We start from the raw sequence: 16,902 nt of genomic DNA, 5'->3' as shown, positions 1-16,902 counted from the left end.
TGTCCTCAGTTCCCTATTTTTAAAAAATGAGATGATAGCAATTCCCTATTACAGAGCTGTGTTATGAGGTATCACTGGAGTTCCTACACCATGGCACCCTCTAGCTCTTGGCCAGGAACAATCTCTCACCTAGTCATCTCATCTGCAGTCTCACCAGTCCAGTTATAACAGGCTGAGCCCTCCAGATGAACCCTGGATAGTCTGACCCTTCCAGGGGTGTCAGAAAACACAACAAAACAAACAGATTGCCCCCTGGGTATGCTAAAGCTCACATCCTTCAAAGAGGCTTTGAATCAACTGTGGCCCCAGCTGTAAGGCCCCAGAACCCAAGCCTGTGGAGCTACCAGGCTCTAGAACCCAAGCCTGTGGAGCTACCAGGAAGCTCACACCTCCAGTTTGCCACCCAGTGGCAGCTGTGACTAGTTTGCACTCCACTTCCCATGACCCACTGTGGACACAGACCACGCAAAGTTCCACCTCAAGGGTTTGACAGACAGCAGCATCATGGCTCCAGCTTGGCTCCCTGCCCTGTATAAGCCTCAGGGGCATTCCAGGTAGTGTCCAGGCAACAGTGCAGATCTCTGTAGCTGCCATGACTTTTCATGCTCCTTGCTCCTGAATTCCTGGCTTTGATCTTGGCTTGATTTGGACTTCGCCTCCTGACTCGGACCCTAAAACCTCACTCAGACTCTGACCATTGATATCGACCTGGTCTGGAACCCGATTACAAACTCCTCAGCTACTCCAGCCTCAGGTTTGTCCTTGCTCTGACCCTTGGTCCTCACTGCCCTTGTTGGGATCTTGACACCAGCCAGGGTCACTAGTTAACAAGGACAATCCTGTCTCAAGAGAGAAAGTGTCAGGCCCTCCTTCCTCCAGGGTAGGGGCTACCAGTCAGTGGTTGACTGAAAGGTTCTGGCCCTGGCCTTAGGTCAGCTCTTGTTCTGGGAGCTGCAGACTGGGGATCTGCTCTCCTCCCTGATCTGCCACCAATTGAGCGGAGTTTTCCTCTTTTAAGCTCCTCCTTCGAAGTCTGACATCTCTCACTGGTGAAATGGGGGGAGGGAGATGTGACCCTTGATGAGGAGGTTGGAAACTGGGTTGGGTAAATACATTATGATGCCAACATCATAACACTGTACAAAAACAAAAGGAGACTAGAGTGATTGCAACAGCTATAGAGGAATTTCTCTCCTTAGTGTTACTGGCAAGGCATTCACATGAGTCATTCTTAAAAGCCTACAAGTTCTTGCTGAATGTATATATCCAGCAAATCAGTTCAGCTTCCCTGTCAGTACATCAGCTATCAAGGTAGTCTTCACACTACGGGAACTTCAAGAAAAGTGTCAAGAACAAGGAAAACCTCTCTACGTGGCCATCATAGATGTCACAAAGGTTTTTGACTTGGTCTGCAGAAAGGGCATTTTCCAGGTGCTAGAGAATTGGTTGTCCTCCACTCTTCCTCAGTCTGATTTGATCCTTCTGTGACAGTATGAAGGCAACAGTCCAGTGGGATGATGATCAGTCTGACAGCGGTATCAATCAGGAATGTATTTTGACACCAATCCTCTTTGGTATATTCTTTTCTCTGCTACTTCATCTTGCTTTCTCATCTAACACCAAAGGTATATGCCTCCATGCAAGATCAAGGGAAAACGTTTCAACACTGCATATCTAAGAGCAAAAAGCAGCATCAAAATCTGCTGATGAGAACTTCTTTTCACTGACAACACAGTACTTGTTGCACACAGTGAAAACGAAATCCAGCAACTTTGCAATAGCTTTGTGCTGGCTTGTGATAAATCTGGATTAATCATTGGTCTAAAGAAGACAATGATTACAGCACCAGGTGTGTTTGTCTGCACCAGAAGTTTCAACAGCTAATATCTTGCTAGAAGTAGTGCACAAGTTCCACTATCTGGGATCAATTATATCAGATAACTTAGCTGTAGATGACAAGCTTAATTCTCACATCACAAAGACAGCGACCGCATTTGGCCAACTGTCCGAACATGTATGAGATAACAGGAACCTATCACTGAACATCAAGATATGGGTCTACCAGACTTGCATTCTGAGCACATTACTGTATGTTGGCAACACCTAGACACCTAGACCTCCTACAGCAGGCATGAGAGGAGGCTAGACACCATCCACACCCACTATCTTTGCTGATTTCTAAATATCAAATGGGAAAGCCAAAATTCCTGACTCTTCAAGTATTTGAGAAAGCAAAAATGCCAAGTCTAATCACTATTCTCAAAACAGACATCTCTGTTGGCTTGGCTATCTGCACTGGATGGATGAACGATGCATTCCAAAGGATCTCTTGTATAAAGAACTTGCAGATGCTTCAAGGCCAGTAGGCTGACTTAGGCTCAGGTTTAATAATATTTGAAAGAGGGACGTCCAAACTTATAACATCAACTCTGCAGTCTGGGAGACACTGCTAGCAATAGGCTAAACTGGTGTGCTATGGTGGCCATAGAGTCCAAGAGTCTGAAAAGAGGTGGTTGAGAGAGAGAAAAGAGTAAGAGGAAAGCACAGCAGGCCTCAAGCGCTAGCAATGCACTGGCTTCATCCTCTGGACCTGTGCCCTGTGTCTGCTCTATTTGTTGCAAGGATTGCTGCTTGAGAATTGGACTTTTTAGCCGCTGACAATACTATGGTAACTGAACTGCTTTGTTGCTTACACCATAGCTTTTCGAGATGGACAGATGCTTATTGCTGTTACTAACTTCATTAAAGATTATGAGATACTCAGACATTGTGGTGACTGATGCCATAAAAGTATCTAAAATAGTTCTGGTATTCACTGATTAAGTAAATACAACTCACAGCAAGAGAATCTATCAAATAGAAGAAACTTTAAGCTCCTGGAGGCTGGAGTTTTGTTTCTTGAATTGTATTAAAAATGTCATTATACCTCTACTAATTATAATGCCAACACATATTTGTCACCATTATTTAGTACAAAAAATGAAAAACATTCTAAAAATGAAAGCAAAATAAGTAATATTTCAGCTACATGTGCTTAACTTTCTCTGTCTGCAGGTTTGATGTCCTTTTCCTGTTCTGGAAAGACTTCTGATCTCTTCTCCCTAATTCTGTAGTATAATATGAACTGCTTTTTGCAATATTACATTGCGTTTATTATCTAATAAAATATTTACAAGATCCTTCATATCTTGTAACCAACAGGCCTATAGTATTTTTAAGGAAGCTGGAAATCTCAGGTTTCATTAAAATGCCTTTATTTAATAATATCAACAACATAATGGGTAAAACAGGTTTCAGTCTCAGTGGGAACCCCTTAATTCTATCTGTCTCTATATCTTTCTTTAGTGTACCTCCTGTTACATACCTGCTGGGTCCACAATTAATACCACAGGACCATTTTCAAATCAATAAGAATTTTATAGTATTTACTACACAGCGGATAGGAAATCCCAAGAGGATGAATTGCGTTGAGCTATTACCTCTACTAAAGTGGCACCCAAGGTTCTTACCTGCTATTGCACCACACGTTGCATTTTAATGGTTAACTAATGGTGTTGCATTGCTAGAAGGGAGCAGAAAATTTTACCACTATCAATAATCATCTGAAGTATCCTATAATTCATCTATCATCTGCCTTTTATAAAATTGTCAAAATCCATACATTAAGTATGAAAGCTGCCACCTCTTGCAGGAATTAATTTTTTTTAAAGTTTAAGAATAACTAATTCCAATTTCTAAAGAGTGGAATTAAACACATCTAATTATCAACATTTTAACTTCATAGAACAGGGTACTATTGATCCTTTTCATTCCACAGTAATTTAAAACAATATAATGAATTTCTCAGCTTATACCAGTTAGTTTAATAAATTATACTGCCATTTTCTGATTCTAGAATCATAAACTTATAACAATGATCAAACAACAGTTTATATACTCTAAAGACACATACTCTAAATTTATTAAATATAGTATTTAAGCACTTTCTGAGCCTTCATAGGCATAGTTTTAAAAAAAGAAAGATATTCTATATTATTCACTGCAACACTTACGCTTTTTATATAATTTTAATCAATGGATTTAAATAATTCAATTTAATATTTATCTAAAACTGGCAGCCAGTAGTCCACCCAGAGGGACCTAATTCTTCATAAAAAGCTTATTTTAGGAGACACTAGTAGTTTTGGCATTACCAGCACCTCTCACATAAACCATGCTGGAAACCATAGCTTAGCCTGCCAAATGCCTTTTGTACATATGGTGTTTAACAGTGCTGTGTGTGTCTGTAAGCTAGTAATAACAGATTTAAGCTAAAATTTGGAGCCTTATGCATACATGTAACACAAAATTTTAAAATATATTATGTAATATATATATACACATGAATCGAGTTAAAATTCTTCTTTAAACTAACACCCTAAATATAACATTTGTAAAAATAATTTGCCTTTCAATTTGCAGTACATTCCTTGCACCCATTGACGTTAACGGCACAGCTTCCATTAATTTGAATAGTTCAGGATAAGGCCATTAGAGCCCTAAATAAGACTTAAATTTAAAGAAATTTAGTCAGGTGAAATGGGGTCAAAACTTTTAAGTTATAAAACCTAAGATCAGATAAATAAATATTCCCCTGTAAAATTTTGCAACCCAAACTTTGCAATATGTGCTTGTGCATGTGAACCTGGAAGTGAAATTGACAAGACATCTTGAATTAAAAAAGCAGTGTGATTTTAATCTAAAAGTGTTTCATTCCAAACCATTTGAAAGAATAAAAGTCAAATATATAGGAAGGTTGTGGAGTCTTCAGCACCGGAGATTTTTAAGAGCAGATTAGACAAACACCTGTGAGGGATGGTTCAGATAATACTTAGCCTTGACATGAGTGCAGGGGACTAGACTAGATGACCTCTCAAGGTCCATTCCAGTCCTACGAGTCTATGTACTTCCATGCTGCAACAAAGATTTCAGCAAAATCATGCTCACCTTGGGCCTGATGCAAATGTCACTGAAGACAATGAGAAAATTTTCATTGAATTCTGTGGACTTTGAATGAGGTCTCTTATTTAGATGAATACTCCCATTGACTTCATTGAACAATCCCACTGAAGTCAATGGGACTATTCACATTCGTAAATGAAGTTGTATTTGAAACAAATCTCTTTCACAAATTTAAGATACAATTTATTTTTTCTACAGATGCAGAGTAATATTATAAATATCTGTACACTGTCAGTTCAGTAACAATATACAGTAACACTGAGGGAGCTTACCACTTTCAAAACAGGCATCAAATATAAGATGTCCTTTTTTAGGCTGTCCATAGTAACCAGCTGGGAGAACGGCATATTTGCTTACATTCCCTGCTATGATATCATCACTTCCTAGGTCACTACCTGTTACAATAAAAAAAGAAAATAAATATAGGAGTATTAAACAGAAAACAAAACTATTAAAAAAGACTGAGGGGTTTTTTCCCCCAGTGCTTTTGTATTTTTATTAACTGTGCATGTGCACCCATATACATGCATTTTCTTTTTAAAACATATTCCACCAAAATACTTGTTATCCTGATTATGTCATTTATTAAAGTTTCAAATATTAATAGGCCTCACCAAAGAGTACATGTAAATTCCTCCTTTTATAAAATGGCCCAAAGAAATCAACTCTCCTTAAGAAACCAGAATTTCAAACAATACTGTATACTCTAGCCCAGTGGTTTCCAAACTTGTTCCGCTGCTTGTGCAGGAAAAGCCCCTGCCGGGCTGGTTTGTTTACCTGCTGCGTCCGCAGATTCGGCCGATCGCAGCTCCCAGCGGCCGCAGTTCGCTGCTCCAGGCCAATGGGAGCTGCTGGAAATGGCGGCCAGTACATCCCTCAGCCCGCGCCGCTTCCAGCAGCTCCCATTGGCCTGGAGCAGCGAACCGCAGCCACTGGGAGCTGCGATCTGCCGAACCTGCGGACGCGGCAGGTAAACAAACCAGCCCGGCAGGGGCTTTTCCTGCACAAGCGGTGGAACAAGTTTGGGAACCACTGATCTAACCAATGCCATTGCAGAGTGTTACTGTGAGTGCTGTGGTACACCAGTCCCCTCTAATGTTTGGTAGTATATTAGGTATACTGCACACTTGGGTGCAAGCACTGTAGACATTTCAAGCACTAGGCTCTTGAGGTTCTGGCTTTTGGTAGGTTCACAAAAACTCTCTCACACTTTAAATAAGCCAGAGGATTTATTTACTAGAGTTATTACATACAGTGCAAATCCCCAAGAAACAATTTCTTTAAGTTACAACACAAAACGAGGTAAACACAACGAACAGCAGCCTCTAAGGGCAGTCCAGTACAAGGGTATGAAGGTGGGGCTCCTTTGGCTTAGTGTCATAGATACTCACTCCAGGCCACCCCTCTCTTAGAAGCAACCATACAGTGGCTTGCAGATGTCTTGGCCTGAGTTAAATCTTTTGTCCAGAACCTGTGTCTGGTTCAGGCCTATCCCTATGCTGACCCTACCCTCCACAGCTGTTTGCAGAACATTCGTAAATATCCAAGCTATAATGCAGTGTCCAATTTCCTTATAGTCCCCTCTAACAACACTGTCCTTTCCAATGTTGTGATTATGGAGACCTTCACTGGCTGGAGGTTTCACTGGTAACACAATGTCCAGTAAAATGCGTGCAGGTTCATTACAATATGTGTGATATAGTGGGCTAATTTTTACTCTCAATTACAGTGTTGCCAACTCTTATGATTTTATTGCAAGTCTCATGATAGTCAACTTTTTCTTAAAGCCCCAGATCTGGGATTCATGTGATTAGGTGAGAATTTCATGACCCATGATTTTTAAGGCAATCTCATAATTTTATTTTAGGCCTGACTCATGATTTTTGAATTCTCAAAGTTGGCACTATTGCAGTTACCTCAGTACAACCCGACCGATTCCAAAGGGGATGCTACAAATTTTATTGAGAGCTGATTTTGGCCCAGTATGCTCTTTGCAGAAAAATACATGAATGCAACATTAATATCCAAAATGAACATATTTTAGATAATTAGTTTTTTTCCCAAGTGAGCATAACTAAATCACATTGGTGTTAAATTTACATATGTAATCCCACACACATTAAATTAGTACATTCACATTTACAACCAGTATGAGTTTAAAAGTATGTAAGATATATCTGAAACCTGCCTATTGGAGGTAGAGACCCAGGGTACTAGCTCTGGGATCCAGGAAGAGGAGAATGCTGAGGTCCAGACAGCTAAGGGTCATACAGTCCTGGATTGCTGATAAACTGAAGGTCGTGGATAATAGGGTCCATAGGTGTAATCTGCAAGTCATTGGAAGGCCAGAGGGAACTGAAGCCCCATGCAAGACACCCCTCCTTATTTCGAGAGTTCTCTGGGCCCTTCCTGAGAAACTTTACTTTGGAAACTGAAAGGGCAGATTAAGCTCCCATACTCAGCCTTCCTAATGGTGACAGACTGAAACACATAATAGTAAAATTGATGCAATACCAGGACAGAAAATCAATCCTGTGCAAAGCCTGTAAGAGCTGCAAAGGCTCCTTTGATATCTCTTCTTACCCTGATGTCTGCTTGGAAACACAGAACTAGTGGCAGTGTTTGCTCCAATTAGAAATATACTTTACAGTAAAAATATTAAATCTGCCTCCTGATACCTTGCCAGACTGAAAGTATAGGATGGCTTCAAGCCTCAGACATATAATGATCCAGATAGACCAGCTTGATTGCCAGTGGATTTTGAAATGTTGGAGAATGCATACCAAGTTTGACACCTTCTGATGCACATACAACTGAATATTCTTCAAATATGCTTCTGTTTGGGTATCAGTATATTATGGGCACCTTATTCAAACAACTGTTTCTCAATGGCTCTTCTTTATTAACCATGGTTAACATGAGCTGTTATGTGTATCAGTGTGATGAGGAAAAACTACTGCTTGTGACAATAACTGGGAAAGGCACCAGAGAATAATTTACTATTATTGGTTGTTTTCTAAGTTTCTGTACTGAGTTTCTGCTTATACCTAAATATTCCTCAATGTAGCATATCTGCACAAGTTATGGCATTCTACCCTTACACAAGTGTATCTGCTTGACTTTGGAAGTAAAACCATTGACAACCTATCAAGGGCCAAAAGCTTCTCTCTTTCCTTGCTCCCCTCTCCTTGGACCCCAAAATGGCAGTAGAGCAACTGTAGCTTTATTTCCTTGTAATCAGTTTGTCACCTTTTGTATCAGGAAATTTCCTCCTTTAGCAAGAAGGTGCTTTTTGATTTTGTTTGTGGGTATGGGACTGATGTTACATATCCTTTCTTACATTGTTCCAGTTGCCTTGATGGACATTCCGAACTCTTATTATTGTGTATTGGGGGAGTCACTTGCCAGAGCTCTTAAGGCAGTCCAGCTCCCTAAGTACATTTGATTTTGGTTTTTGCATTGAACTACATATACTTCATCTGTAGTTAAGTTTTTGACATACCAGCTATATTAAAGGTCTGGTTAAGAAATGTATTGATAATATTGTGAAATCCTCTTTGTTCCCATATACACAGGAGTTTTTGTCCCCTAAAGCTTGTTTATATAGATATTGTCAATATATAATAGTACTGTTCTCTTCTATTCTGTACCCAATAGAAGGAGAATTTACTCATCTCTTGCTGTTCCCTCCCACACACTTTTTTCCTTTTCTTTCTTTTTCTGTATCCATTCTGCCCTAAGTTTCTTCTTGCATTACCGTGTTTCTAAACTCTTAAGACTATGCAATTTTGAATGTTCATTTAAGACAAAACCTGGTTCATCAGCTTCCCCTCTTCTCTACTTTATTCTGATTTTTATTTATTTCCCCATCTACTCTCTCTTTTGTTTCTTTTTTCTTCCTTAAATATTGCATTATTGTTCAAAAAAGAAAAAACTTTTGGTATTTTGTATAAAGTGTTATATTATATCACAGTAATAAAATGAATTTTAAGCAGCATATAAAATTATACAAAATACTATAAGTAGACTTAACAACGGCTGCTGTGAGAACTGTAACTTGATTTTCTGACTTTTGTGCATATTAATGCTTAGCCATAACATATTATTACCAAAGGTTTTTGCATTTGATTTCTTTGGTTTTGTCTTTAAAAAACAAAAAGGGAAAACTGAATATTAAAATAAACACATGAATACGAAGGATGCAAGATTGTTTTATACTATTTCATAAAAAATCAGAGTGGGGAGGGATTCTCTTTATACTATATTTCTATAACAGGTTTTTTCTGTTAAGAACTTTTTTGATGAAATTCAATACTTGTGCACCCAGTTAAATTACTCTCTGAAACATGCTGAAGCATGTAAGATGTTTGTTCCCAGACACAGTGGCAGGAGAACACAGTGGTATTTTTAATTTAAGAATTTAGGGCAAAAGAAAACAAGGCAATGTTTATCTTATTTTCTAATGAAATAAATAAATGGTATCTATACTTTATAATTATTTCTTCACTCTTCTGACATTGGTGCCTCTTTTTTTAGTACTGTTTAGATAACAAATCTTTAACAGAAAAACTACTTTTTTATCAGAGAAAACTAAAATAAATACGTATATCTTTAAATGCAGAAGGCACATGATGAAATAATGTGATAATATCTTATATCACCCTGATAAATAGGCCTGTTGAGGCTTCTAGAAATAGACTTTTGGTGTGCACTGATTTTTTGACATTTAAATGGGTTATGGGGATGATAAATGTGACATAAAGCACAATTTGTTTTATTTTTGTATTGAAAACTATTTCACACAAATGTTACAAGCAATTCATATTGGCCCGGAATGATGAAAACAGCTTATTAATTAAAATTGACCTTTACATACAAAAATGCATTCCACCTCTTGAGCCAAAACACCTTAGCTGAGGTTACAAATTACAGCAATGTATTAGTGACACCACAGTTAAAGAGTCTGTCAGGCTTTCCATTACAAGCCCATATTTTCAGGGTTTATAAATCCTATATAATATATAGAGAGAGATCCATGCTAACACTTGGCATATAAGTTCCTAGCTAGGGAAGAAATTTTATTTTCTTTGAGGGATATTAGGGGAGCAGAGGGGAAAAAACAGAACTTAAATCTATTTTTCCATTACCATCACTCAAAAAACAAAGATTAATGTTTATAAATGAAATGTTTCATACTATTATTTCTTAACAGAATCTATTTGTATTTACAGTTTTTAAAGGGTATTTTTTTAGAATTAATTCCTGCCCATAAACATTCTGAGGCATTCAAAACCTTTTTGTGTGTATATAAAATTATTATATGTACATGGTTTACTTATTATACTCTATAGTACGCAGTAGCACTGTTGATATTATTTTCCTCAAAATCGATAATCCACAGTTAAAAATAAAAGGGTAAACTTTGTTCCATCTCTATATGAGAATAAGAGGAAGTAAGGGAATAAGCATTATGAGGTTGATTAGATCCTGCTTCTTGGGTACAAGTGCAGAAGTGAGAACTAATATTGCCAGCTGTGAGCAGATGGGCAGGGAGACTGGGGAGCAGATGGAGCTATGGATCCCCCCCGCCCCCAATGTGTTGGCCAACATACACAGGAATCTGCAACTTGTAAAGACCTGATCAAGCATGCTCGCCTCCTCCACTGGAAAAGGGAAGCTATGGCGGAATTGTGCCTCAAAAACTACATTCTCCTCCTGAAGCTGTGAAACTATGTGCTGTCCCATACACAGGACTTTGATAACATTTTAAAATGCTTTTCTGGTTTGATCCATAACCACAGAACTTTGAAAACTCAAGGTGCATTAGCCATTGGTACACTTTGACATACACTACCTTGAATTATTCTCCTAGTGCATAAAACTGCATTTTAGTTTATGTACTAAAACACCATTATACTTAAATCTAGCATGCCTAAACTATATTCCTGTTTATCTCCTTATATCCCTGGATTGTTATGAAGGAGCCAGACCAGTGACCTAAAAGCTTGTACTCTGCACTACTATGTGGCAAACACACATAGGTTTCTGGTCCTGGTCTCATGCACCATTGATCAGCAGATAGGTTGGAGTGGTGTCACAGTGTTGCTGCAAAAGGTCACTTTCAGGGTATGCTTAGCATTCCTGTTATCAAGATGAAATGCAGTGACTGTTGTTTTGTGGGGGTTTGGCATGAGCATCCATTTCCAGAAATATTCCTCCATGGTGTTGAGGTCCCAGTTCAAAGTGAATGTTCACGGTGGCTGCTTGAGTTCCCACGGCAAGGTCATCTGCACACACAAATTTCCACAACTTCGCTGGCAACATATTGCTCATGTAGACACTGAAGAGCATTGATGTGAGTACTGAGCCTTGTAGCAGTCCGCTGTTGAGGATCTGAGATGAACTGACTTTGTCACCCAAGTAGACATGTAGCCACCTATTGCTCAACATTGTTCATAGCCGGCGTAGTGTTTTCAGGCAGGGGACGATCCTTGCAAGCTTCAGCATCAGGCCTTTAATCCAGACCATATCGTAGGCTGATGACAGGTCTACAAAGGCTGCGCCAGTCTTTGATTTCCTCTGGAATTTGGCCTCGATGTGCATTACAAGGGCCAAAACTTGGTCGCAGCAGCTGCACCTAGACCGGAATCCAGCTTGTTCTTCAGGGATCACTGACTCAACAAGAGGACTGATCCTCTGGAGCACGATACGTTCCAGGAGTTTCTAGGTCATGCACAGGAGTAATATTGGCTTCTCGCTTCCCAGGTCATCAGTCAGCTTGCCCGGTCTGAGTTTGGCAATGACTGTTGTCTCCTGCCAGGCTTTTGGGATGCATCTGGATTCCATGGTTTTGGTGAAGAGTTTTGCCAGCCATTGGAATCGCCAGGGGCCTAGATGATGAAGAAATTCTGGTATGGGCCAGAAATAGCCACACTGGACTTGTTCCACTGAGTGCATCCGATGAAGTGAGCTGTCGCTCACAAAAGCTTATGCTCAAATAAATTTGTTAGTCTCTAAGGTGCCACAAGTACTCCTTTTCTTTTTACTGGACTTGTTGATATCCAACTGAACACTGCAATGTGGTGCATCATTGGAACCCTCAAGTTGATTCCAACACCTTGGCTTTCAGTGCTGTCACACATTGCTCCTCCATCCATTCACCACAATGCCTCAACCCTTCAGGAATTCCAGTGGATCATGGAAAACAAACATCTTCCCATCCACCAGGTCCTTAACAATGTCCCTCACCGTTGCTTGAAGTCGCATTAGGCCTTTTGGACCCATGCGTTTAACTTTTGCCAATGCAATTTCAGCTCTGATGAAGCTTGAAAAGCCGAATGGAGTTCACAAGAAGTCACAAATGCACGGCTTGTGAAAGACACAGCTCAGAAGATCCCTGGCTTTGATCTCTCGTGAAGCTCATGGGCAACCCTATACTGCTTCCACATAAATCATGACAGATTTAGATACTTGCTGCACAATTGGAAAATTAGACTCTCCAGTGGGTGACTGTGGTCACCCAGATTAAACCCAATTATCTCGTTTAACCATCTGAATGTAAAATTATAGTTGTTCCTCTACATCTACATCAGCCATACGAAGAAGAAGGTCAGCAGATGGAGGAAGAAAGTTGAAAACTGACTCACGGCCTGTTTGCCTCTCTCCAAGTTGTGAAAATAAAACCATGGCCTGTTTATTAAGGAAGATGAAGGCTGAAATCACAGCATCTGTTAGAGAGACAAAGTGGATGAGGAAGTATCTTTTATTGGACTAGCTTTGTTGGTGAGGGAGACAAGCTTTCAGACTTACATAGAGCTCTTCTTCATGTAATAGATATTACTTCACCCACCTTCTCTCTAATATCCTGGGACCAAAACAGCTACACCACCACTGCATACAGAATTTGCTAGAGTTAAAAGTACCAAATTCATATGGCAATATAACAACTTACTCTATTTTCTAAAAATTGAAGTTTCCAGAGAAAGTTGCCTCTTCAACAAATACAGCTAATCTCTGAATAGTGTAAACAATAACCCATTTCCAGCTGTGACAAATTTCAGACGTCATGGAGTTAGCAGCTAGGGGCTATGTTCACGCTACATTAGGTAGATAAGCATCACTGTAAGTTTAAGCATATATAAAAAAGAAGGTGATGAATTTGCCAAAAGAAGCTGCACCACTTTTAGCAGCCAGAATTCTGGACACAAAAGCAGGATAGGCAACAGGAAAGGTGGAGATGTGAAGAGGAAGTAACAATAAATCACATTGCTGAACCTCGGAGGGATCCCCTTCCAAATATTACAGCTACCAGAGGCAGTCTCCTTAGCTCATCATCCTATCCCATCCTAATTTTAGAACACAAATGAGGGGAATTTTTTTACTACTGATCGTAGCTTTGTCTCACCAGCAAAACAGAGCTGTTGCTGCTAAACATCTGTTGTGTTTCTACACTGTGCTGAGCAGAAAATATAGTCCCTCAATTTGACAGGTTACACTGTAGCTCTGTTTGTTCTGCAAGGTCAAATATGTATCTCTACAGTGACCTTCACAGATTTCATGGTAATAAGCAAGTTCACTGCAGTTTCAGTGGAGAGTATGTCTCATTACACTAGTCTTGCTTGTGTCTGTTCAGGTTGGTCTTAACAAAGCTGAATACTCTGTTTTGGGTGAAACTGCTGCACAAACATACTGAGTTCAGATTACTGAGTCAAACCCAATTCTCCCCCAAAATCCATAAAATGCACGGTAGTAGTTCATATATCATTTTAATTAATGGCTTCCCTAATAGGTAAAGTTTGGAATAACACTCAGCAACAGACAAAATGTAATAGATTTTGAGACCCAACCATGACAGCAAACCCACTTCTGATTTTGCATTATAGTCATTCAGCCAAGTCCACTGCAGGTTTCAGTAGCTCCTATAAATAACATTTCTCCTCCTGAAGACTGATTTGCTCAGCTCTTGGATTTATGATGTTTAAGACATGCAGAACTATCTGTCTATAATGATGGCTTTCTTCTCTGGCTATAAAAAAGCTAGTGAGCCCTTCTGGATTTTTCTGGGCACTTCTAGCAGTATCCTGCGCTGTGTGTGCAGAAACACAGGTGATTCCAACAAATGTATACCTCTTACCCAGTTCTGCTCTCCCTTTCTTTGGATTCTTAAAATAAAAGGTTTCAGAGTAACAGCCGTGTTAGTCTGTATTCGCAAAAAGAAAAGGAGTACTTGTGGCACCTTAGAGACTAACCAGTTTATTAGAGCATAAGCTTTCGTGAGCTACAGCTCACTTCCTCAGATGCATATCGTGGAAACTGCAGCAGGCTTTATATATACACAGAGAATATGAAACAATACCTATTCCCACCCCACTGTCCTGCTGGAAATAGCTTATCTAAAGTGATCATCAGGTGGGCCATTTCCAGCACAAAACCTGGATTTGTGCTGGAAATGGCCCACCTGATGATCACTTTAGATAAGCTATTACCAGCAGGACAGTGGGGTGGGAATAGGTATTGTTTCATATTCTCTGTGTATATATAAAGCCTGCTGCAGTTTCCACGATATGCATCTGAGGAAGTGAGCTGTAGCTCACGAAAGCTTATGCTCTAATAAATTGGTTAGTCTCTAAGGTGCCACAAGTACTCCTTTTCTTTTTTTAAAATAAAAGATGTACTGTAAAAACACGTGGTTTAGAGAAACACTGGCAGACAGGAGGGATTACTACTGGTGATACCAGTTCAGTATGGCACAAGGACATTGTAATAATTCTGCAGCCTAGCCAGATGAAGCCAGGAACTAGAATTCCAGTTTTACTGGCTTCACAAAATGTTGGGAGAAGGAAAAAGAAAGAAAAATAACTCTCTCCCTGGAAGACTGTTTATGGTGTAACTGGGTTTTTGCACATAGAAACTTAAAGATACAATGTGATAGGAAGCAATGTTGTTTAGAAATATAGTGAATTTGTAGCCTCTGTGATCTGAAGAAAATGGAAGAAATGCTGTTAAAGCTGCAATTCCCAGGACGTGAAAAAGTTAGGGTAAGCAAGTGCCAGTACACTCACATGCCCATATTTACATGCCATGCCCATATTCCCAGCATTTCCTATTTCTAAAATCAGGCAGAGCAAGAATTTATCAGACCAATCTGAGATGTGCAATCTTCACAATATATTGTTTCCTCAACTAGTCTGCTTCTGCAGTTTACCCAAAAGGCTGACTTTCAAGAGTCTATCTCAAAATTTTAAAAAGTTACCTATATATAAGTAAGCATGCAGTACAACAGCAGGATCAACAAATATACTTTTGTGTGATAAGAACAATCTAATGAGAGTCTGCAAGAAGCAGGATGCAAGATCATTTTATATTTATAAAATGTAAACAGGATGGAAACTGCTGTTATAAAGCCAACTGCCAGCACCATCTGAAATGTAAGGGTGACAATGCTGTCAGAGCAGTGTGATGCAGATTTCTAAAATCCTGTCAGCTGTAGTTAGGGTGCAGACTCAATTTAGAATGAACTAGATCAAAAACGTGTCCCATCTGAGTTGTGCCACTCACATATTGGGAGGCAGTGTGACCGAGCAGACAGAGCACTAGACCAGGACTCAGTAGACCAGGGTTCTGTTGCAAGCTCTGCCATTGGCCTCCTGGATGACTTTGGGTAAGTCATTTCACCTCTCTGTGCCTCAGTTTCTTCACTTGTAAACTAGAGATAAATATATGTAATAGCTTCATAAAGCACTTTCATATCTACTAATGAAAAGCATTATATAAGAACTAGGTGTTCCTTAATAAATAATAATAATAATTTATTATTAAACCTGCAATGAGACTTTTGAAAAAGCAAAGGCAAAATAGGGGTGTTCTAAGGTATTGGTACGTTTAAATCCAGAGAGTATTCTGGCTCTGTAAAAAATCACTATATTAGGTGATCTTCCCATAACTGCAAAAAGCTACCTACAGAAACTTAGAAAAATCCTGTTTTGATTGAGAGAAAGCAATGGCCTCTGGCTAAATCATGTGGCTGATGATAGACTTCATTCTTATACTCCATAAAAATGAAGTTATCACTAGTCTCAACTCAAATTCTTTAAAACCACCTTCAGAATCTACGGTCCTTGAATATACAAACAATTTGTAACAGAATTTCCATTTGAGACCAGACTGAAGACGATTTAGGCAAAGTAACATATGCTAATTTACTTCTATCCCAAGAGGGAAATTCAGGAAAAAGGTGTAGATAACCCTTTATGCCATACTATAGCTGCAGTAAGATGGTCCTCTGTCAGACTGAATATCTGGTGTATTGCAACCCAAGTGAAATCTCAGACTACATCCCCTCATTTGAAGGATAAGAGTAAATGAGTAACTACGCAATGAATGAATCTCACCAAAAGAGAGACCATTAACACTTAACCAGTAATGGAAGGGGATTCTTGCCAAGACTGCACACATCTCCTCAAAGGATTTATCTACACATCTAAACTTTCAGACAGCTAATCTGATCATTTAAGTTACATTCATATTTCTAGGAATATCTGGCTACACAAAAATTTATTCTTGCTTTCAGAAGCAGATGCAGGGGAAAACAATCCAAATAAGACAAGACAATCCAACTGCAACCTACTGCATGAAATAACAGAGGGAACACTATCAAGAGCCACATTCTATCTGACAATATGAATAAAGTGTTTTCAGAACAGAAACACACTGATGGAAATATACAAACTAAGAATATCATGAATATCCTAACAGACTCTCAAAGCACATGGCGTAGATTCAAAGAACCTGATGAAAAAAAGTGGGTTACAAACAATGCTAGTTAAATCAAGAGCTAGTTTCCAGTGAATGCTCTTACAGCATATCCTTTCTACAAAAAGAAAAGGAGTACTTGTGGCACCT

At 39.2% G+C, this 16,902-nt stretch overlaps 1 protein-coding gene across 1 annotated transcript in view; it reads right to left on the bottom strand.

Moving 5' to 3' along the window:
• The window catches only part of AGBL4 (AGBL carboxypeptidase 4), a 1,393,122-nt gene that overhangs the window by 1,354,286 nt on the left and 21,934 nt on the right, over window positions 1-16,902 (bottom strand). Inside the window, exon 2 of the mRNA XM_073357770.1 lies at window positions 5,274-5,396. Within this exon, the coding sequence (XP_073213871.1) occupies window positions 5,274-5,396 (123 nt within the window). The remainder of the gene's footprint in view (window positions 1-5,273; window positions 5,397-16,902) is intronic.

The sequence above is a fragment of the Lepidochelys kempii genome, chromosome 8 (assembly GCF_965140285.1).
Source record: "Lepidochelys kempii isolate rLepKem1 chromosome 8, rLepKem1.hap1, whole genome shotgun sequence".
NCBI lineage: Eukaryota > Metazoa > Chordata > Testudines > Cheloniidae > Lepidochelys > Lepidochelys kempii.
This window is presented reverse-complemented; position numbering and strand designations above follow the sequence as displayed.